The sequence below is a fragment of the Juglans regia genome, chromosome 12, assembly GCF_001411555.2.
Source record: "Juglans regia cultivar Chandler chromosome 12, Walnut 2.0, whole genome shotgun sequence".
NCBI classification, from domain to species: Eukaryota; Viridiplantae; Streptophyta; class Magnoliopsida; order Fagales; family Juglandaceae; genus Juglans; species Juglans regia.
Genome location: NC_049912.1, coordinates 19,962,392 through 19,984,326, shown reverse-complemented (window position 1 = coordinate 19,984,326; position 21,935 = coordinate 19,962,392). Strand labels below are relative to the sequence as shown.

Here is a 21,935-nt window from a genome sequence, read left to right as displayed (position 1 = left end):
ATAGACTCAAATAATATTTATTTTTAAAATATTTGATTGTATTTCAATAAATTTATATAATCATATTTATTTTGATTGTTTATGCCACCGTTCGAACGACTCTTATGAGAATTCGAACTGTTTATAAATCCATTCGAACGTAAAATGATCTTTTGAACGGTATAGCAACCATTTCCGCCAGATTTATTTATAATTTTCTACCAAAAAATTCGTTCGAATAATTAAATATTGCGTTCAAACAGTTTCTAACTTTTCCCGAGCACAGTTTTGTATATATTCCCGCCATGACTATTATTCAAACAATTATAACATTCTAACGTGAATCACAATAATGTTCGAACATGTATGGGTACGTTTGAACCGTATAGCAACCATCCTTGCCATATTTATTTATAACTTTCTAGCAAAAAAATCGTTTGAATGATTAAATATCGCATTCAAACAGTATTCTTCGGCACAATTTTCTATACTTTTCCGTCACGACTATTATTCGAACAATTATGTAAACATTCAAATGTGAATTGCAATACTGTTCGAACAGCTTATTTTTGTTAGACGCTATATTTAATTCCAGAAAGTCTAGTTTGAACAGATATTTGTTTGTTCAAATGCGTAAAAAACCGCTTTCATGTTTTGAGACAAAATTTAATTTTTGTCTCAAATAAATACTTTTAAGGATGAAATTTAATTCGTCCCTAAAATATTTCATCTCTAAAGATCAAATTTCCTTAATGGAGATTGAGATTTGATAATTAGGACTCGTGGAACCAAGGGGAGAATAAACAAAAAGATATATAAAAACAAAAAGTAAATAAGCAAGCTTAAGTGTGGAAAACATAAAACAACACGTACGGGGGAACGTACGTAGATGAGATAAATTAATGATAATGATCACAACCTTATTTCTTACAAACTGAATGCGCGCATGATTTGAGCAACAAATACAGGCATATATGCATGATATATCCTACGTCTTATATATACTATCTAACTGCAGTTTGAAAGTACGTACTTTTATAATTTACTTATTTATTTATTTTTCCCCACCCTGCTTGAAAGTACCTTTAATTTCTTTTTTAAATTGTACTATTCATGCTTTGCAAAAACATATATATATATATATATTGGAATATTGTTTCCAACTGATCCAAACCCTACGTACGTACTTTGATCTGTTGCTTGATAACAGTACTATTTTTCTTCAGTACTACCTTTGTTGCTGCCTGCAGCTTCCCACAAACAAGAAGTCGACATCTTGTCTCCTTCATTCCATAAGGCCCAATATTGGTTATGACATTGATCAACACCACCTACCCAATTCCAGTCCATCCATTCATCATCAAAGCCTGATGATGAATTTTTATTATTAATTGAGTAATTAGAGCAATCGTAACATGACTGATCTCCACCATCTGCATTGGAGGAGCTCAGAACACTACTCTCCATGTCCTGATCATCAGTACTTGTGGTCTCTAATAATTTCTGATGATCTCTTCTTGATCTTAATGCCCCAACATTCAGTTCTACTGATCTCTGCTCCTTTTGATCTCTAATTAACTCCTTATGATCATGATGGGCAGCATTTTCAATTGGATGATCCTCCACAAACCCACTTTCAAGAATATAGCTAAGCTTCGTTATTTCACCGTCGAGCCACTCGTAAGGCTCCAAGACCTCGCTTTCTCTGTGCTGGAGTACTACTGGGCGTAACCCTGCAGTAGTACTACTACTGATCTTACCGATCTCATGATTACCGCAATGGCCGCCTAATATCCTCTGATCTATATTGTCCGGACAAGAACCTGCATGCACACCGAGGTTGTTTATAGTTCTGACCTGATCATCTCCTAATTTCTGTTCTGGGGGGCCCCACGAACCCATTATACCCATCATCGTTGGTATCTTTTCAACCTGTTCTAGAAGTGTACCGGGTAGATCATCATCATGTGGCGGTTTTTCTTTGGATGACGCTGGATCAAGCACCTCGGAACTAATATTATTATTTGCGGTTCCACCACCTCCATCATGATGATGATGATGATCAGGCTTTGGTAATGACGTTCCAACAATACCAGCTGAGGCTGTGTTCTTGAGCTCTTTAATGGCTGAAGATCTTGATCTGGTTCTACCTCGTCCTCCTCTTCGCTTGCATGCAGCAGCCATATTGATAATGGAAGACAGGGATTCACTTGTGGTCCGAGTGAAGCTGTAAAGCTTTCTGCTTAAGTGTGTGTTCCAATAGTTCTTTATCTCATTATCTGTCCGTCCTGGTAAATTCCCAGCTATCAAAGACCATCTGCATGCAACATTAATAAAATTATTAATCCAAGATATATAATTCGACACTATATGAATATAATTTGCTGTTAAAATATTAAATTTTTTTTTTTTTTTAAGTAAGGCAGAGGTTGATTTTTCATTGGAATTTCTTTAATTTCTTTTAAGGCCGAAGCTACTCTAATACAAAGCTTAGGTACTTCCTCCAAATTAATTTTGACTCAATTCTTATATATATATTGGCACCACTTTTATTTTTATTTTTAAAATTTTTCATGATCTCACCTCTCAGCTTTAGTACCCTTGCAATCATAAATCTCGCTTGATTCATGACTCCACTTAGAATATTTCAACAAAACATTCCCCGAAAACGTTTAATTTGCTATATATCTTCAGGCCGATGCATGCGTATTGTCAGTACCCTTCTAATTCTTATAAAATACTATATACTATATATACTTTTATCCTATTTCTATTTCGTTGTATTAATCATGTGATGGTATTAATGCTCATAACTCTTGGATCAAGTACTCCTGTTTTTCCTAAAGAAAAAGTCAATGTTCACACCAATATATATATATATATATATAGTAAGATGAAAGCGAAATATAGGTTTAGTATATATATATGCATATAACATAACTCAAATACACTTTTAAAATAGTTTAAAGTCATCGGTGCTTAATTATATTTAAGGTTGTAAACAAATTAATGAAAATGTTCTTGACCAGTAGTACTAGTACTACTACTGCAAGCTCGATCTACTTGATATTGAATTCTACTTGCATGATCAATTCAAGCTGAAAGCTGAGCGGAAACAAACTAAAATACAAGCTGCAGCTTGTTGATTAAATGAGCTAGCTAGTAATTCAAACTTGTTTTTAAAAAAAAGAAAATTAAGAATAAATTGTTCATCTAAAGTAGGTTAATTAGAGAAATTAATTTCCTTCCATCCCATCTCCTAAATTGTCATATTTCCTTTAATATATTATATGAGATCAAGCACTGAATTTTTTTTTATAGAATGTGTTTGTCACAAGCTGCATGCTCAATTAATGGACAAGGACAATTTCATAGACTGAATATTAAAAGAATGTTAAGGAGATCAATTATCTTATAATAAAAGAACCAAGTTTAATTATACGATTTTGCTAGCTAGCTGCTAATTGATTATGAACAATTCATTTAGAAGAAAATATTATTTAACTATGGAAACAAAAGAACCAATGAATCTTATCCTATATATATATATAAAATATTTACAATCGTGAATTGTGTGGCCGTCGCGTAATCATTTTAAAAAAAGTTAATAAAATATGAGATCCACATAAAAAAATAATTTTTTAACAGTAAACTCTACTTTTTTTCAAAATGATTACGCAACATTTACACACTACACGATTATATATAAAATTACTTATATATATATATATTAGTCAACACATATCAGATATGTACATGAGTACATGAACCGTAGAACGGTCAGCGGTGGCCGATAAACCGGCACATTCAAGCCAAGCCCTTGCTCTAGCTAGCTATTATTATCATGTAATTTACAGCCTATTTTCACGTACGTAGTACCCTTGCGCGCTTGGGCAAGATCAGATGCTACCTCTAGCCCTTTTACCTGCGCCTTTGGGGTTCGTTACTGCTAGCTATCATGACGACTGCCGAAATTTGCAGTAGTACTAGTAGGGCATGAAGCTGGCCGGTGTTAATGGCACCCTTTAATTGTTGGCACTCCAGTGCATGTACGTGTTCATAAATAAATACTCTTGCATGATGCCGTACATGTAGTTCAGAAAAACATAAATAAAATGCTTATAACTATTAATGCTGCGGCGCCTATAATGATCAGCATATTCTTATTAGACGTGGGTTCCCCGAATTCAAGAGAATTCAGATATATTCGGACTAACTTTACACATGGATGCTCAGTAGGATATAAAACACCAACATCTTTGATCAATCATACTCTAGAATTGTTAAATGAACATTTATAATCATGTCCCTTTAGCTTCTGATTTTTTTTTTTTTCCCTCTATCAGCTTAATCTGAACACAAACAATGATGGAGTACTGGTCAGGATTTCTTTTTCCTAGGTAGGAAGGCTATATATGAGATCGATGCACCATTTCTCAAACTTTTTAAAGCTCCTATGATCTGTGGTTTTATGCATGATTTAGTATGCATGCTTCGTGGGAAAAGAGTATATATAAATATATATATATATATATATATATATAATGGTACAGATCATAGAGTAACTAAAATATATACCTATTACCAACAGCACTATGCAGCTTAACAATAGTTTCTTCCTCTTCAGGAGTGATGTTCCCTCTCTTCAAGTCTGCCCTCAGATAATTTATCCACCTGAGCCTGCAGCTCTTCCCACACCTTGACAAACCTTTAAGACATTGACCATTAATAGAATCTTGATCGCGTATTTAGCACCCAACTTTTAACAGTATCCTAATTGCATTCTTCATCAAAAGAGAATAAATAAAACAAGAAAAAGAAAAAGAGAAACAGATGTGGTACCTGCATTTTTGGGCAAAGTTCTCCAAGAACCTTCACCATTGGATTGAATGTAGTTGATCAAGATTTCATCTTCTTCAGCCGTCCATCTTCCTTTCTTCAACCCCACTTTTTCACAACATGGTGCCCTTCCCATCTCTATGGAGAGAAAGAGATCAGAGAAGGACAATAGAAAAGCTGAGGAGTACTATATGGTTATGTGAAGGAGGTTGCGTTATATCCTCAATGCGAGGAAGATGCAGGCCAGAGGGGAGAGATGAAGATGAATATGATGGTGTGGACGTCTAAGGGAAGGCCGGCCAAGCTTTGTTGTGTCCTGAATCTTCTAATTAAAGAACAACTCCTCTTCGGTGTGAAATCTCACTCTTTAATAATTAAGAGCTAGCTAGCGCCACAGTGTGTCACGGCGTGATCGATTTCTTCCACTAGCTAGGATATAGGGCCATTAATTAAATAGCAGTGAAGCTGTACATAAAATTAAGAAAAATGCAAAAGCAAACTGAGAATATAAGGCCATTTAATGTGACAGTCATATAGCTTTCGTGCACATAACTACAAAAGGAATTTTTTATGGGAACACGAGTAGACTTGAGGGCTACTGATACCGCTTCATCGAACTTTCACAAGATTTATTAATGCTTTTGATTTTCTTATTTAACCTTGGAACAGATCATCTGTACGTAAAAATTATCGAAAGCTTCTGAAAAGGAAAAAGAAAATTCATATCAAAATAATATATTTTTATTTTAATTAAGTACTAATTAATCTGAGTACTCCAACATATATATATATATATAGGTTGAGGCCCAACATACATTAATTATATATAGATCATATTATATATAGCCAGCCGCTGGTGATCGATCAGAGCTAGCCAAATTAATGGTGGGCATTTAATTTAGATCCTATATATATATATATATATATATATGAAGTGTGTATTGGGGAATTGAAGTAGAGTTTTTCTTTGATTTTTTCAACCCATATATATGAATTTTATATATACAGACAGTAGTACCTAGCTCTTGCTCAGAGTACTGTTGCTGATCTAAGGTTTATAGTATGGCAGTCGGCCTGGCCTGTGGGCTCTGAAGATTCTTTGAGAATATGTCATGTTTTATGGAGATTTATTGCCTCACCTAACATAAGCATCTCCATCTTTTTCATCCTCATCAGGGTGAACCATATTGTATGGCTGCATGCTAAGTCCAATCATGTAAAAAGCATAAACATTATAAGTAGTAGTGATTAATGTGGACTTCAACTGAAAACAGGGACCATTTTCTGAGAATGTCATTTTCAATCGTGCCAAAACATTGAATTGGGATCACATGCATAGTTTAATTAGATGGCAAAAGCCATGCACACACACACATATATTAATACATCGGGTCTGATCAGATTGCTGTCACTAAAAAGCATTGTTTTTTCTGCTGCAAGTCATGTGTAATTAAGCTGCATTTCATGTATATATATATATATATATATATATATATATATATTAATGATTCGTTACGTGATGATCAAAAATATTTTAGTTGATCTTGACAATCTAGTACGAGTTAATTAATTTGCTGCTAGCAAGTCTGGTACTCATGTATCAACACATGCACAGCTTCTTGTACTTAGACTTATTAATATATATCTATATATATATATATGAAAATACGTACAAAATACTTTTTCATCAATATTAATGTAAAACCGATCAGTGATATATCAAGTCATGTGTCAAAAAACAGATTTATAAATAGATTTTTTTCATTGAGTATATATTGAAAATGCAATTAATTGAGTATTTTAAATGTGTTCATTAAGTTATTCATCACATTCATGGCATACTTAATTGAAGTATACATAAAAATTTTAAAAAATATATATATCATATTAAATTATATCAATTTATAAAATAATATTTTTATAGAAAAGACATTAATATAATTTTCTCATTCCATTATGATCCAGTTTTTTAATAAAAATTTTATGTGCAGCCATTTTTATATATTCTTTACACATTTCACTAATGTGATTGATTGTGTCATTTTTTTTTAATATAAAATAATTATTTTTTTCAATCACATTAATAATTAAAATAAAATAAAAAACGTAAAAATGATTATATTTAACAAAACTCATTTTCTAATAACAGTGCGTAGCGGTGGTCAATGAAATAAAGTAGCGAATTAGGAGTATCCAGCTAGCTAGAGGCAATTAAGAAATGAATTAGGAGGTGCATGGATGTATTTATGATCGTACTTGTGCATTCATAATTAATTACTCACCTCCAGCTCCGACGATCCAAATCCGGGGGCCTACTGCGCAATTAAATCAATGGTCCAAATTAAGTAATCAGATAGATTAATTACATTCACATAAACTAATTAATTAATACCGTATTATATATGCAATATATAACATTAATTTGGCGCCGAATTCGAGATTAATAGGCAGCACGTAGCTAGCTAGCTGGCCGGGTAGTACACATTAATTAATTAACTACCTAATTAATTATATATATATATATATACAGGGAATTAAGTAATTTAACGATCAATGCTAATTGTTTTTTAAGAAGGCCTCTAATTTCCTAATTCTATCTCAAATATCATGTCAATAAAGAATCAACAATACAGAATTAATATTGAAGCTGATCAGCATGTAAAGTTCTTTCTACTCGATCCATGAAATACAGTACTTTTCGAATATAGGGAATTATATAAATTGATCATGTGGTATGTTAGATTAATGTTGAGTTAATTTTACTGTATATTAGATTTGACATATTACATGAAACAAGTTAGTTTGTGTGTTTACTCATGTAAAATCTTTTTATAGATTTAATATTTCTCTTTTTCTTTTTCTTTTTCTTTACATATGTGATCGATGCACTAGAAAAAAAACACTCCAAAATATTTATCTAAATGCTAGCAATTAATCGATTAAGATGGTAAAACATCATATAAATGAGGAAATATATGTGAACATATATTATATATGTATTCTCAACAAGGATTAATTCCTTTTTCAGTTTTTTTTCCTTCCCATATAAACTATATGACCAATTGAAAATGATGGATTAAATATATAACTTAACTACAAAAATTTAGAAGTGTAACTGGTCCGATTTTAAATAAATTCTGAAACCAAACCGATATACACCAATTTTAAAAATTTAAAAATCGATACAGACTGATTCATCATCGAAACCAAAACTTTTTGTTTTTCTAGTTTTGATCCGGTCCGGTTTTTCCAATTTACCGTTTACACGTGTGACATTACATAAGTTAAGACTTGAGAGCTAATTCCTCTAATATTTGTTCTCCTTAAAGGAAATTCTCTCTTCTTTTTTTACATGTTGTATGGTTAGTTTATATGTTATATCAAATGTTATATTAAAAATTATAAGATTAATTTTACGTTATATTAAAATTTTATAAGATTAATTTTACTTTATAAGATTAATAAACGTGAATAATAAGATTAAAATTTCATAATATATTAATTAGTAATTTAGCATATAATATATATAATACAATATAAATAATTAAAAATTAAAAATATAAATAATTAAAAATATCTATACTAATCCAGTCTTCATCCGATTCGGTTCAAACTGATTTCCAAAATATAAAAATCAGTATCAAACCGATTTTGATTCTTAAGAATTTGTATTGGACAAGACCAATTAGTACGAACCGGACCGAATCTCCCAGTTCAATCAGTTCAACCGATTTTTTGACATTTTTTAACATTCTATTTGTGTCTCAAAAAGTACGGCCGAAAACCATAAAGACACTCTGAATTTCTTGCAGTGAAGGGCTTTGAGTCTGGGACTCCATCAATCTCTGTTTTTAAAGAGTAATTACTCTTAAGGGAAGGGGGACGAGGGTACTTATATATCAATCTCTAGCCTCCACACTACATACAATCTTTACATTTTTTTTTTTTTTTGACATTTGAACGTGGTCCTCATTATATATGCGCGCATACATAGCCCGCCTTCACAGTACATACGAAAGTTTAAAGCCATTCAAAAAAAAGCATATATGCCATTCATTAACATTCTTACCAATCAGTCCAGCTCCCATTTTATGACTTTTCTAGCATCCAAAATGCCCCAAATTAAAACTACGTACTCGGTTTTAAATTGTTAACACGAGAAAATTTATTTTATTTTATAAATCAAATTTTACAAAGATACCCTTTGGAGGTGAGGGTTGGATACCCTTTGGAGGATGGGGTTTGGATACCTTGGAGGTAGGGATGGTTATCTCTTTTTTTTATAGAGAGATACTTTCAGACAAATCAATTTTTTCAGTAGAGAGTTCTAGAAGTTAAGAAAATGTTTATCGTAAAGAAATTTGTGTACATGAAAGCGTATAACATATGTGTAGTTTTGGCTTGTATTCGGAATTTGTTTCTGTATGGACTAGTCACAGCTGTAGCTTCCTTCATGAATGAAATGAAGTCTATTTTCTAACAAAAAAAAACACCATTTGAGATAAGTCAAGATAATTTCCAGATAATATCGAGATAATCAAATAATCGTTTGGTTCCATCAACACCCCCCACCCCACAAAAAATAAATAGGAGAGTTATGAGATGTCTGGAAATCCTGGCCGAAAGATTCATGATCTGAGCTCCCATTTACTCTCCAGATCAAACATGATAATCATGCATTGACCCACTTGCAACGTGGGAGATGATGATCAATATGGTCATGCAGTAAATATACATTTCTCTTCATATATCGTCTTTACCACCACGAGTTGTGGTCCAAAATTATCAGAAGGGAGACAGGTTTAGGAAGACGAAGACTAGAGACTTTTGTTACCAGCCTGTTTTCCACTTGCAGAAACTCTTTATTAGCTCATCGCCAACTACGAGCCATTTCAATATTTCTCATCTTTGCCAATGTGAAACTTCATCCCCTGGTCCCCTTCCAATTACTTTGGAAAAAAAAAATTTGAAACAAACCCTAAAGAGCTCCCTTTATATTATTGAAACCAATATATTTGAACAACCCATGTTGGCATTCATGTCAAGCCATCCCAACTGCGAAAAATGTAGACTTTGTGAACAATGCTGGTGTTAATGACACAATTTATATTTACCAGTCAAACAACAATACAAGATCGACTTGAGCTTTGTCGCAAATGGTTGAAGATACAAATGGATGTGCTTCTTATCCATCCTATACTCAGAATAAGTGTGAGGTGCAAAGAGATTTACTTTCTAATATACATATACTGATACATACATATATATATATATATATATATATATATGTTCCAGCTTCAATGAGAAAACTCAAGCCGAAGATCGACCACATCAAACTTCAAATTGGGGTTCATATAGACGTGTGAACAATGCTCATAAATTGGGCTTCCATCAGATGGCTCCTCGTGGGGATGAAAGCCACGCTGTTGGCAATTTCGAAGCACAGACACACCAGCTGGATCGGATAGATGAAATATGCCATGTGGACTGCAAAAGCAAGGGAAACAAATTTAGCATGCCAACTAGTAATAGTATTAACTAAGATACATAATTTTTAATGTATTAATAAATAATTTGGTAGCATTTGTTAACCTTTAATCATATAGAGTCCCAGTGGTTTGCCTTCCCTATAGACACATATTCTTTATGGGTCACCCAACATTCAACCAGAGATGGTAACTCAACATTATTTCTACTATTGATATTTCTTGCAAAATTTTGCTTTGCTATTATATATTCCAAGTCAGCAGAATTCTGTGTAGCTTACTTAATACAGGACTATATATATTTGACGTGATAACCACCAAGTGATCTTGGAAAACCAACCTCGAAGTATCTGTAGGGGCCATAACAATTGCAATTGCTTCTGGCAGCATAATCTATAGTAAAACCAAAAAGAAATCTTGTTAACAAAGTAAAAATACATAATAACAAGGATGGAAAATATCAGATATGCAAATATAGAAGCAGTTTAACTGATTCATGGGGAAAAATCTCCAAATTCTGGAGAAATGCCAATGCTTATTAAGTTCTCATTTATAATTGCAATTTCACCAATCACCATCTTATCTATTTTGCTTGAACATCCAAATGGTTAAATTCTTAGTTTATATTCCTTTCAGTGCTACATTCTTCATCCATGTTTCAATAACCAAGCATTTAGCAGATATTTGTCATTATCTCTAACAAGTTCCATGCTAATGCAAATACTGCTTACACATAAAAAAAAAAAAAAAAAAAAAAAAAAAAAAAAAAAAAAAAAAAAAAAAAACCCCGCCACAAAACCTATGCATTAAAAAAGACAGTTACTTGAGAGGCAACAAGGGACATGGCCTGAGGGCAAGTGAAAAATATCAGATTTATGTGGCTTGTTCTGATTAGTTTGGTATTGAAGGCTAAATTAAGTTGCCTTCATAGAAAATAATATTACAAAAAAAGAGAGAAAAAAGTACGAAGAAGAAAAAAGCATCAACCATGCTCCAGTAAAAACTAAATCACTTAGCAGCTAAGTCCAACACTACTAAAACTTTATACTAGAAAACAAGTATAGATCAAGTGCTAATACCAAGCCAATCAAAGCTAAAACAAAACAAGTATAAAAAACTGAATTTTTTTTTTTTTTTTATAGGTAAACAAACTTTATTGATAAAAAAATAAAAAATAAATAAAATAAAAAATAAAAAAGAAAACAGAATTTAATCAAGTGCTAATACAAAAAAAGTATACCAAATTCAGTAACTGAATTTAATCAAGCTAAAAGCAGTCAAAGACAGGAAACCTAGATCAAGTACTACCATTTGTTACCTGGTACGAGTAATGAGTGTGTAGATCTACGGAAGACATGAAGCAGGTCTGTGATGGGTGCGTCTGATAATAACATTAGTAAACAGACAGAATGGTCAAGAAACCCAAACAGCTGCCTATAGAGAAAAGTACACATCCATACAAAAAACATAGAAAGTTGAGAAAACAAAACCAGTAATCTCTGAGTCGATCATGCCAAAATTGGCTTTTCTAATAATGTTTACTTTTCATAATAATTTTTTTATTTTGACATCAACAAGTAAAGCACATCAAGTCATAATTAAGGAGGTGAAGGTAGCACGAATTTTAGTAAAATCTACAAAGATGCAAAGCACGCATTGTTGTGGACCGTAGTCCACTGATACAAAGATTCAATCATGGAAGTTTTTAATTCCTCTCTCACAATCTTCAAAGTTGTAGGTGTTACCCTCCTTCCAAATACTCCATGTTAAGCACAAAGGAGCCCTCCTCCTAGCCCCTGTGCCCAAATTTTCACTCGGTTTACCGCCCACACTACCATTAACTCCATTCATTGTGGTTTCACCATTCTAGATTTCCGCCCACAAGGCCCAAGCCACTTTACAGTGAAGCAGCAAGTGGTAGATGGTTTCCCGTACTTGGGCATACAACACCAATTCATCATATTATGTTCCTCCCAACTCAGATTATTCACTGTTAGGATCTTCCCTAGACATCGTCTATACAAGAATGCCATGCTTGAGTGAACAGGAACATGCAGCTGCAAAGTGTAGGAGACAATAAAATGATCTCGCCTCGAACTGCCTTCTTCTTGAATGGATCCACCCCATTTGGTCCACACAGTTTCCTCTCATCCTTGGTGAATACAGGAGGTTGAGGAGCAATGTGATCGATTCCACTTTCGAATCCTGCACTAATTTGACAAAGGGCATGCTCCAGTGTGGACTGTCATTCATAATCTGGAGAAGTTCAGCCACTCATAAATGCTTGTAGAAGAGGAACTAAACAATTCTGGCCGAATTTCCTTAAGAGCTTGATCTCCCACTAGGTAGTAAAGCAGTAGTAAAAAAGGTGTAAGGGTATCATTACCCTAATATCTAATGGATCTAGAAAATTCTCCTTATCCTTAGCAAATGTTTTCCTACACCCACACTCTAAAAGGCCCATTGACCATGTTAATGTAAAATGAGTGTGTTGGCATATATGTGACAACCTATGTTAAATTGTGTTGTAACTTGTTCAGTGTCAAGTGGCTAAAGAAAACTGATAAAATGACAGGGGATTCAAATCAGCTCAACATGGCTCGGGCTAAGCTTCATATAGAAAGTTTGCTCGACCTACGCTCGATCCGTTGCTCGAGTGAAGCTCATACAGAGAGTTCGCTCGACTCATGGCTCGAGCGATGCTTGGAAGCAACGTGCGCTCGACACTTGCTCGAGCGGGGAATGTTAAAAGTATGACTTTGAATAGGGTTTCAGCATCGTGTCCCATTGTGGCTATAAAAGGAAACTTTTTTGTTCCTTCATAAGGCAAGCACGTGCAGAGCAGATAGAGAGCTAAGAAAGAGAGAAAAAGATTCCATTCCATATACTTCAGTTTTCTCTTGTAATCAAATCCCCATACTATTTTGCTTGAGGTCAACTACTGCTAAATCAATTGGGGTGAATGTTCTTTGGCCGAAAGGGATTCTGGAGCTACCGTTGAAGCAAAGATCGAGAGGTTCTGGTAGTAAAGCTATAGAAAGGCCGGAGTTCCGGAGCTACATGCGTTCAGTGATTACATGGGTCACTCGTGATGTTGCAAGCCAGATTTAGCTACTGCAAGGGTCTTGTGAGTGTTTCGTGAGTGTTTCTAAATCGGTTGTAACAAACTAAATTTCTATAGTGGATTTTAGGTGGTTTTAGATTTTGAAGATGTTCTTCAAATGAGTTTTCACTTCGTGACCAAATTGTTGTGTTGATTATTTTCATGTGAATTGTTTCATTGATTGACTGCTTGTTTGACGACATTTTTAAATAGTGCAGTATAATGGAAAAACACCTATTCACCCCTCTCTAGGTGTTGTGTTGGGTTAGAACCACTGATTTTTCAGACCACATTAGAACACCATCTGCCCCACATGCTCCCATACTTAACTTTCACCACCAATCACCATAGTTTCTCTCCAATGCATAGTGCCACAATCATTTGCCCGCATAAACAAACAAGTTTTCGACACCCAAACTACTAGAAGAGACCAGAGCACATATTGTTGACCAATGGACTAGGTTACGTTTAGGCTCACCCTCCACACCAACCCATAGGAAGCCCCGTTGGAGCTTCTCTATATGCTTTTGCCACACCAACTGGGATGGGAAAGAGCGAAAAAAATAAGTAGGTAAGTTAGATAGAGTGCTATTGATCAAGCCGATCCAACCCCTTCTAACATATAAAGATGCTCCCAGCCAGCCAGTCCTCTTCCCATTTCAGCAATAAACCATCCCATTTTAACTTTGCCTTGTATGATGCTCCCACAGGGAGACCCAAACGCTTATAAGCATAGCTATGAACATACCAACATCTGAGACCAAAACATGAGCAAAAGCAGCAAGCCTAGTCCCTCACTTACAGGAAAGCACATGCGTTGAGGGTTCTATTCAATATTCATAGTTGAAGATTGAATTAGATAATTCCAATTGACTGAATATCTATTATTATTTCAAGTGGATGTCATTAAACAAAACTGAAAAATCAGAGAGGCCAACAGCATGCTCACCAGCCATCAAAATAACAAGTTATTTCAAAAATTTCTAATCAACATTTCAGTAGCTCAAAGCAGAAACAGACCATGAGCATGCAAAATTTAATGATAAGTAATATTGACAATTACTGGCCATTGAGAGAATTCACACACTTACGTGAATCCAACCAAGCGGAAAGAGCGATAATTTGTCTTGAACTTCAAATATCTCTTCCTCATTCAAAGTCTGACACTGAAATAAAGGGGAGTTGATGGCACATACATTCAAGTAGTATACACTAAAAATTTGCCAAGAAAAAAGACAAAAATGCTTTCTGCAGACACATCAAGCATTTTTCTTATTTGTTTATACTCATAATCAGCAATAGGGAAACATTATATCCATTTGTAATTTAAAGATACAATAAACAGGCCGATGCTAGTAATTTACAAATATACACAAGGGCCTTCAAAAGAAAAAAAAAAAAAAAAAAAAAAAAAAACAGTTATTTACATTTAGAAAACAGGAAAAAAAAAACTGAAATATTGGCATAGGAAATCCAATTAAATCAGTGGTATGAGTGCATGCCGAATAGGATATCTGGAGTTATTCTTCAACATGATCTATATTAGCATCAATGGTTAAAAAAAAAATCTGCAAAGGGAATAAGAACTAATTTTGTATGCAAATGAAATATCTAAGAATCTCAAATACTTCCTAAAACCAAAACATTTGACAAATATAACGCATTCTGAATATTCTTTCTGCATTTCATTGTTTCAAAGCCAATACTATTTCATTTTCGTTTTTTTTTTTTTTTTTGTGTGTTTTGGGGGCAGAGGGGAGATAAAGGTAGGTGTTGTATGGAATCCCACATTGCTTGGGAATGAAAAATTTTTGCTCTTTATAAGATTCCAATGGGGCTCCAATTATACCAATTGACTAGTTTTTTTGGAGAATAGGTCATGTGATTTGGGTCTTCTATTGGGGCATTACAAATAATATCAGAGCCAGGTAACCCCATATGATAAAGATACGGGTAGGTGGTATATGGGATCCCACATTGCTTGGGAATGAGAAGTTTTTGCTCCTTAGAAGGTTCCAATGGGACTCCAATTGTATCATTGATTAATCATTTTGGAGTATAGGTCATGTGGTTTGGGTCTTCCATTGGGGCGTTACAATATAACAAAGAACTGACTCCCCAAAAGAAATTTAAAATTTCTAAGATTTCATTCACTAATAAAATTTCAAAAAATCCTCTATTTAAAGTCTTGCTAAGACTTTCCAGACTACAAAACAAAATCTACAATTATTTTTAGAACTCAAACTTTGGCTCTAAAATAGTTTCTAAACCCCAAAAAATGTATTTTTTCAAATCTATTGCACTTGGCTATCCTAGATACTTATTTTTATTCTCTCCGAACTTTTCATTATGGATGTTTCTCATCATCACACTGACTGATATGACAAATTTTAATGGATTTTTATTAAGTTGTTCAAACAAGAAGCCGCTAAAAAATGCGTCACATCAGCAGGTGTGAGTGAGAATGACAAATTCAAGATGAAGAGTAACATTTCTCAACTGATAAATATGTTGATAATATTTTTTTGTATTTAAAATTGAGCATATGATATCATTTTTTATATTTAGTATAAATTAGGGGAAAAGCCTTATATTAAACTAACCAATTTTTTGTTTATAAGTAAAATATATTAAAGTAACAAAATAGATTTAATTATTATGATATTGATAAACTGGCCCTTAAAGATTCACCAATTTGAGGGAGTCGCACGGGGATGGGATTAAGGCCCTGTTTGGATAGTGAAAGTGTTTCATCTCATCTCATCATTACAACTTTTCCAAATTCTCACACAAAATATAATAAACAATTCAACTTTTTCAAATCCCAAAATAATAATAATATTAAAAAATAATATTCTAACAATATTTTATTCAACTTTCATCTAAAACCATCTCATCTCATCTCACAATCCAAACGGCACCTAAGATAAACCTTAGAATAACAACTAGGAGGGCATTAAATATGACATAAAATGATGAAGAAAAAAGAAAAATAGTAAGTGGTCTTACCGAATCAGAAGTTGATTCTTGCTTTGGGATAATAAGCGTAGTGATATGGAAGACCCTGTTTTTCTACAGCAACATGAAATTGGAAGATAATGAAGAAAAAGTCAACTTCCCCTCTAACTTATTTTTTCTTATCACAATACAATAACAATTTGGTTCTTAAATTTTTTTTTTAACGGTAAACAAATCAAAAGAGTAAACAAGAGCCCACACATGGATCTTAAAATATTTAATTAGTCTTACCAATGAACCCGCAAGAACACCACATGTCTCTAAATTCTTCTGAGTGTTTTCCCGAGCTAATCTCAAGAAATCTTCCATCATTTTTACGGGCTGCAATATAAATTGAATTAAATTAGCATTATATTCATCAAGAACTAGAGGCATAACCTCTAAAAGGTAAAAAGGAAAAAATCATGATGTTTCCAAGTAATAGGAAAATGTTTACTTTCCCTAAGTATATGCCAAACAAGAGCTAGCAGAGGAAGCCTACAATGTGTAGATGCTGATATGAACCAGAATCTGGCATCCCATCCTGAGAAGATTTAGCTGATCCAGGTCTTGGGTCTGCAACTTTTGATGGAGGAATTGGAGTGACATCTTGCTGCAGCTGAGCAAGGACAGGAGGAATGGAAGGTTGCTTGACCAACTGGAAAGGTTCTGCCTCAATCAATGGAGAACACAACTCGTCAGTACACTGCCATCTACCATCATCCAAGGAGAGCACTGACTCCATTGTAGATCCGATGCTGAGGCGATCACCATCTTTTGCTGGTACAAGACCATATTGTCCAGCCTGATTCAGGCTATTATCATGGATGACAAAATTAAAAATGTTACAAGCAGTGGCAATTTAGATGGAAGAAACTTTTTGTTTTTTTGATAAGTAATTTAGATGGAAGAAACTTGACAAGAAATAGCAAGCAAAATGGTCAATCTCTTGAATTCATTCTAATGCCATGTGAGATAAATATAAGACATAAAAAAGGAAGAAAAGAATACAATTTTGAAGCTTTAGTTGAGAATGGAAGACCTTATCAGGAATACTTACACCGGAATTTCTGTTGGGTTTAAGTTGATATTGTTTGGATATTGAACCTGTGTTTCACAGTAGCTTTCATTAGTTTATACAGTTTGGGCTGGAGGAGGAGAAGGAAGAAGAACAGACAAGTTCACCTTTATGTCTGCACTAGGTCCTAGCCACTGTCCCTGAAGACCATTTGGACCCAAGAATGAGTGTCTAGACAAAGTTTCCCTCTTTGGAGGAGGTAAACCAAAAGATCTGTACATTTCAACATATTAATTATTATTATGGGTCATCTCTGTAGAAACGACAATACTAAAAGCAATTTTATCTTTAGCAATTTATATTATGGGTCTCTCTAGATTACTAGTACAATATTTTTTTTTTTTTTTTGGTTGGTTAGATTACTAGTACAATATTACACATATAATGAAGTGTATAGCTAAACAAAAGCAAAGAAAGAAGAACTAAAAATGTTTCACAAGTAGAATAGTTATAGGAGATGAGAGTAGCCAGAGGATCAACACCAGCATAGGAATTACGAAGCATGTCTGAATTTTTTTTTTTTTTTTTTTTTTTTAATAACCATGGGTATCCGGGCCAACTTTCGCGCACCTCGACTAATCCCATGGGGCCCTGAAGTTTAACGACCAGGTAAACCTCCAGTGGCCCTAAGGGGACTCAAACTAGTGACCATTGGGGAGCAAACCCAAGGCCGGGCAAGCTGAGCTACCCCTCAGGGTTACATGTCTGAATTTCACATCAAGGTGAGACACCTTAAAGTATCAAAGTTAAGGTGGCAGTCTCTTCAGGAAGCATGTCCATATCAATGCTTTAATCTTAGCTGTAAGGGTTATTAAAAGTGCATATTGTATAATAAAGTAAAAGCTTTGTACAAGGAACTAACATGAATAGTACCTTGAATAAATAGTGCTTATTATCAGGGCATGAAATCTGTGTCCTAATCAGCTCAAGTTAGGCAAAATTAGTAGGTTCAGAGAGGCCTCTCCTATAAACACCTGAACTTGATAAACTCCAATCAAGTCCCTCTAACTCGGCCTACAAAGGGACTGGTTTTGCATGGTGCAAAGACTTGACCCCCAAAAGGGGCCTTATGTCTATAATTACTTGGCGTGAGAAGTTTAAATGATATACTCACAGCTTTTGGAACTGCTTCTCAATTTGCGCGGAGTTTGATGAAAAACCCTGAGAATGATGATTGTGATACTTCCATGAAGACTGAGGTGCTACACTAGCAGGCTGCAGTAAGATGAAAACAATATATTTTAGAAGAGGAATTCTATACATCAGCCACCATTCACTTTCACACCCCACACCTATAGTTTCTTTTTTTTTCATAGGGTGTAGGGGTGTTTTTTATAGGGTGTGGGGCGTGCGGTAGTGAATAGTAGCTGATGAGAAGAATTTTTCATTTTAGAAAATAAAAATTCTACACCAAAGAGCAAGAGATATTAGAAAACAAAACGAATCAACAGAAGGTATACAACAAAAGTGAAGATTTCTACAAACTTCATACAATATAGAACAGAACAGTAAGGCAACATTGTGACTGAGCAACCATACCGAAAAAAAAAAAAAAAAAAGACACTGCTACTCGAACACCCAAAATACAGAAATTTGACCGATATAATTTTTTAATTTTCTTTCGAATTTTATTTTCACTTTTTGAATTTTATAAAAGATAAATCAGTTATAAAAATTATTTTTATTCAAACAAAAGTTAAAAAATTAAAAAAAATGAAAAATAAAATAACAATTTCGGTCATAGTTTGGTATTTTGGGTGTCCAAGTACCATTTTCCAAAAAAACTGAAAAGAAAAGCTTTGTAAGTAGTGTATTGTCAGATAAATCAAATGATTAGAAGACTATTAGCATTCCAATTATCAGGTGACAAATTCACATAACATCAGAGAAGCATGAGCAAGGTCATACCCGCTTCATATCAACACTGAGGTAAGAATTTCTATTAGCAGCAGGCCTTTCCAAGGAGGATATCTCTGAACCAAATAAACTCGATTCTGGGGCATCAGGTAGTAATAATCTGGATCCAGAATGGGCTTTTTTTAGTTCGTCCACTCGTCGTAAGAACTCTGGCTTCAAAGATTCAACCTCATCCAGCACTGATAGCAATTTCTGGATTGCAAATAAGAAAAGCCCACACGAAGACATGCTATCATATAGTCGACACAAAAGTACAAGATACACAAAGAGTATGCCTCACCTTCTTATATTTTTTTCTTTCTTCTGGAAGCAGAAGCAGGTAATCCCGATGGAATGGTATAGTTTCAGACACCAAACTGCAGCAAGTTAGAAAAAAAAAGCTCATGAATCCAAATACAGGATACCGTTTCAATTTCAGAAACTTCAGAAAACGATCACATCATTTTTTTTATCCTTACCTCGAATATCTAAGAAGTATGATGTACAAATCTATAACATTCTTCTCCTCCCTATAGATGCTAGCCTGAGTGGATTAAACATAACAAAATAAGCCATATAAATAACAGGGAACCGTAAAAATAAATAAATAAATCCTGCTTTATCGTTAGGCTAAAGCCAATACTATAGGATCAAAAACATACACCATAGAAAGTAGGGCAAACTATCAGTAATGATGTGATTCTATCAAAGCCCTACAAACATTCAGCGTCACGTACACCTCCATCGTACAACATTAGCAATTGCTTCCTATAGGCTATATTCCATTTGCTAATAAAACCAGAATTAGAGTCATTTTACTTGCACCTTCAACAAGTTTACGCATACAGTTTCAACCCAGAGCTATGAAAATCCTAGAATTGGAGGAACCTGTTTGAGGAGATTATCAGCGATCCGGTAGTAATTACGGAGAGGAATTCGATTGTCGACCTCGACTGTCCGAGCCATCGATTTCACGTCGATCTTCATCATTCTCCGGTGACGGCGATAAAAATGCCAGTTCTCTGCAACTCCGATTGTATTCCCAGAAAAGCCACACGTCTGTGTCAATGTTAGAAAGACGAGAACAAGGTAGCGAGGAGTCGATTTCCGAGCGAGCGTGGGAGTCAAGTTTCTGAAGATCAAACACCGTCGTTTCGAGGAGAGATATAAATAAAGATTTCCGACATTTCTGTCACCCTATGTCGACATAGTGAGGGTGAGTTTGTATCCTCAATTCATTTCAATTTATTTCAATTCATCATTATAATTTTTTTAAATCTCAATATAAAATATAATAAATAATTCAATTTTTTTAAATTTTAAAATAATAATAATATTAAAAAATAATATTCTAACAATATTTTATTATCTCAACTCAACTCAATTCAACTCACTTTAACATCTAAACACACTCTGAAGCTACTGGCTGACTAAAAATGTTGGAAAATATAGACATACCATTTTTTACAATTTTTTATAGCTAAATTTTTAATAAATGATATTATGATAAAATAATTTATAAAAATAGTATCTCTTATATAAATATCTCGTTTTAAAATATAAAAATTTTATGTACATATTTTTTATACACTCTATTAATATAATTGACTATATCATTTTTTTTTAATATAAAATAATTATTTTGATCAATCATATAAGAGGAGTCCACAAAAAATACATAAAAATGATTATATATAACAGAATACTTTAAAATATGAGTGTAAAAGTATTATAGAAATAATATGCATCTATCATTACTTTTAATCCAATCAAAATTAAAAATAGTCTTCGAATAATTGATAAATTGTTTAAAGATCTGTCACATTTAACCCACAAACTATTTATTTTATTACACAAGAACTTAAAAAATAGTCGAACTGATGTGTGTTATGAAATAATCTTCCTCATTTGCATCTCTTAAATTTCTCGAATATATCTTCTTCTTTTTTAAATAAAACAACGTCATTCATTAATTATCAACCATTTTAGACAATACATTAACCAATCTTACATGGATAGGAACATCTTCCATATCAATAAATACAGAATTAATGTACAGCTTGATTGAAGTCCCTCCTGACATAGTGAATCTGCCAAGCAAGAGGACCATGTATAAAGAGCTTGATTTCCTCCACAAGACGCCAATACTTCGTAAAATTTTCATGAGAATTATTACCAGCATCAACCACTACTTTAGCATACTCTTTAAGAATCACATTAGACAAACCCAGATCTCTACAAAACAAACATGCAATAAGTGCTCCCCGAGTTTCTATTGAAATGGAATCTAACTCTATTGGTGCTCGTAGCTGCCAAAACATCACCTTGAGAATTTCTAATCGCAACCCCAATACCCATTCAAGTATGTTCTTTATCAATAGTTACATCTCAGTTTGCCTTGACCTAGGGACTTGCAAGTAGTGACCATACTTGTTGTTCAATTGTCCTCATACTATTGTGATGCATCATCTCTGCTCTAGCAATCTGATATTCTCTAAGGAAAATTATTTATACGCAATATTTTTTACAACATATTTCATAATAATGTGTTAAATGA

General features: G+C 33.7%; 2 protein-coding genes across 2 annotated transcripts; both read right to left on the bottom strand.

Annotated features, from left to right (window-relative positions):
* Positions 1–826: 826 nt before the first annotated feature.
* LOC108994724 (transcription factor MYB1-like) lies at positions 827–5,171 on the bottom strand. Its single transcript, XM_018970049.2, has 3 exons — positions 4,822–5,171; positions 4,558–4,687; positions 827–2,296 (listed from the first exon to the last, which is right to left on the bottom strand). The coding sequence occupies exons 1-3, from the start codon at positions 4,952–4,954 to the stop codon at positions 1,192–1,194; spliced, it is 1,368 nt and encodes a 455-aa protein (XP_018825594.1). The 5' UTR covers positions 4,955–5,171; the 3' UTR covers positions 827–1,191.
* A 4,629-nt stretch (positions 5,172–9,800) lies between these two features.
* On the bottom strand, positions 9,801–20,537 carry LOC108994811 (AMSH-like ubiquitin thioesterase 3). Its single transcript, XM_018970185.2, has 14 exons — positions 20,267–20,537; positions 19,858–19,922; positions 19,680–19,755; positions 19,391–19,591; positions 18,597–18,697; positions 17,590–17,695; positions 17,465–17,511; positions 16,907–17,219; positions 16,657–16,746; positions 16,417–16,479; positions 14,499–14,573; positions 11,623–11,685; positions 10,645–10,697; positions 9,801–10,305 (listed from the first exon to the last, which is right to left on the bottom strand). The coding sequence occupies exons 1-14, from the start codon at positions 20,366–20,368 to the stop codon at positions 10,116–10,118; spliced, it is 1,545 nt and encodes a 514-aa protein (XP_018825730.1). The 5' UTR covers positions 20,369–20,537; the 3' UTR covers positions 9,801–10,115.
* Positions 20,538–21,935: the final 1,398 nt, after the last annotated feature.

What these genes read in the sequence shown, in the direction of transcription:
- LOC108994811 (XM_018970185.2), bottom strand. Translation starts at nt 20,368, where the DNA reads ATGATGAAGATCGACGTGAAATCGATGGCTCGGACAGTCGAGGTCGAC. An exon ending in GAGAAGCAGTTCCAAAAGCT is followed by an intron (nt 17,696 to 18,596) that starts GTGAGTATATCA and finishes TGAAATGTACAG; the next exon opens with ATCTTTTGGTTTACCTCCTC. An exon ending in CATATCAGCATCTACACATT is followed by an intron (nt 16,747 to 16,906) that starts GTAGGCTTCCTC and finishes TTTATATTGCAG; the next exon opens with CCCGTAAAAATGATGGAAGA.
- LOC108994724 (XM_018970049.2), bottom strand. Translation starts at nt 4,954, where the DNA reads ATGGGAAGGGCACCATGTTGTGAAAAAGTGGGGTTGAAGAAAGGAAGA. An exon ending in AACTTTGCCCAAAAATGCAG is followed by an intron (nt 4,688 to 4,821) that starts GTACCACATCTG and finishes AATGTCTTAAAG; the next exon opens with GTTTGTCAAGGTGTGGGAAG. An exon ending in CATAGTGCTGTTGGTAATAG is followed by an intron (nt 2,297 to 4,557) that starts GTATATATTTTA and finishes TGTTGCATGCAG; the next exon opens with ATGGTCTTTGATAGCTGGGA.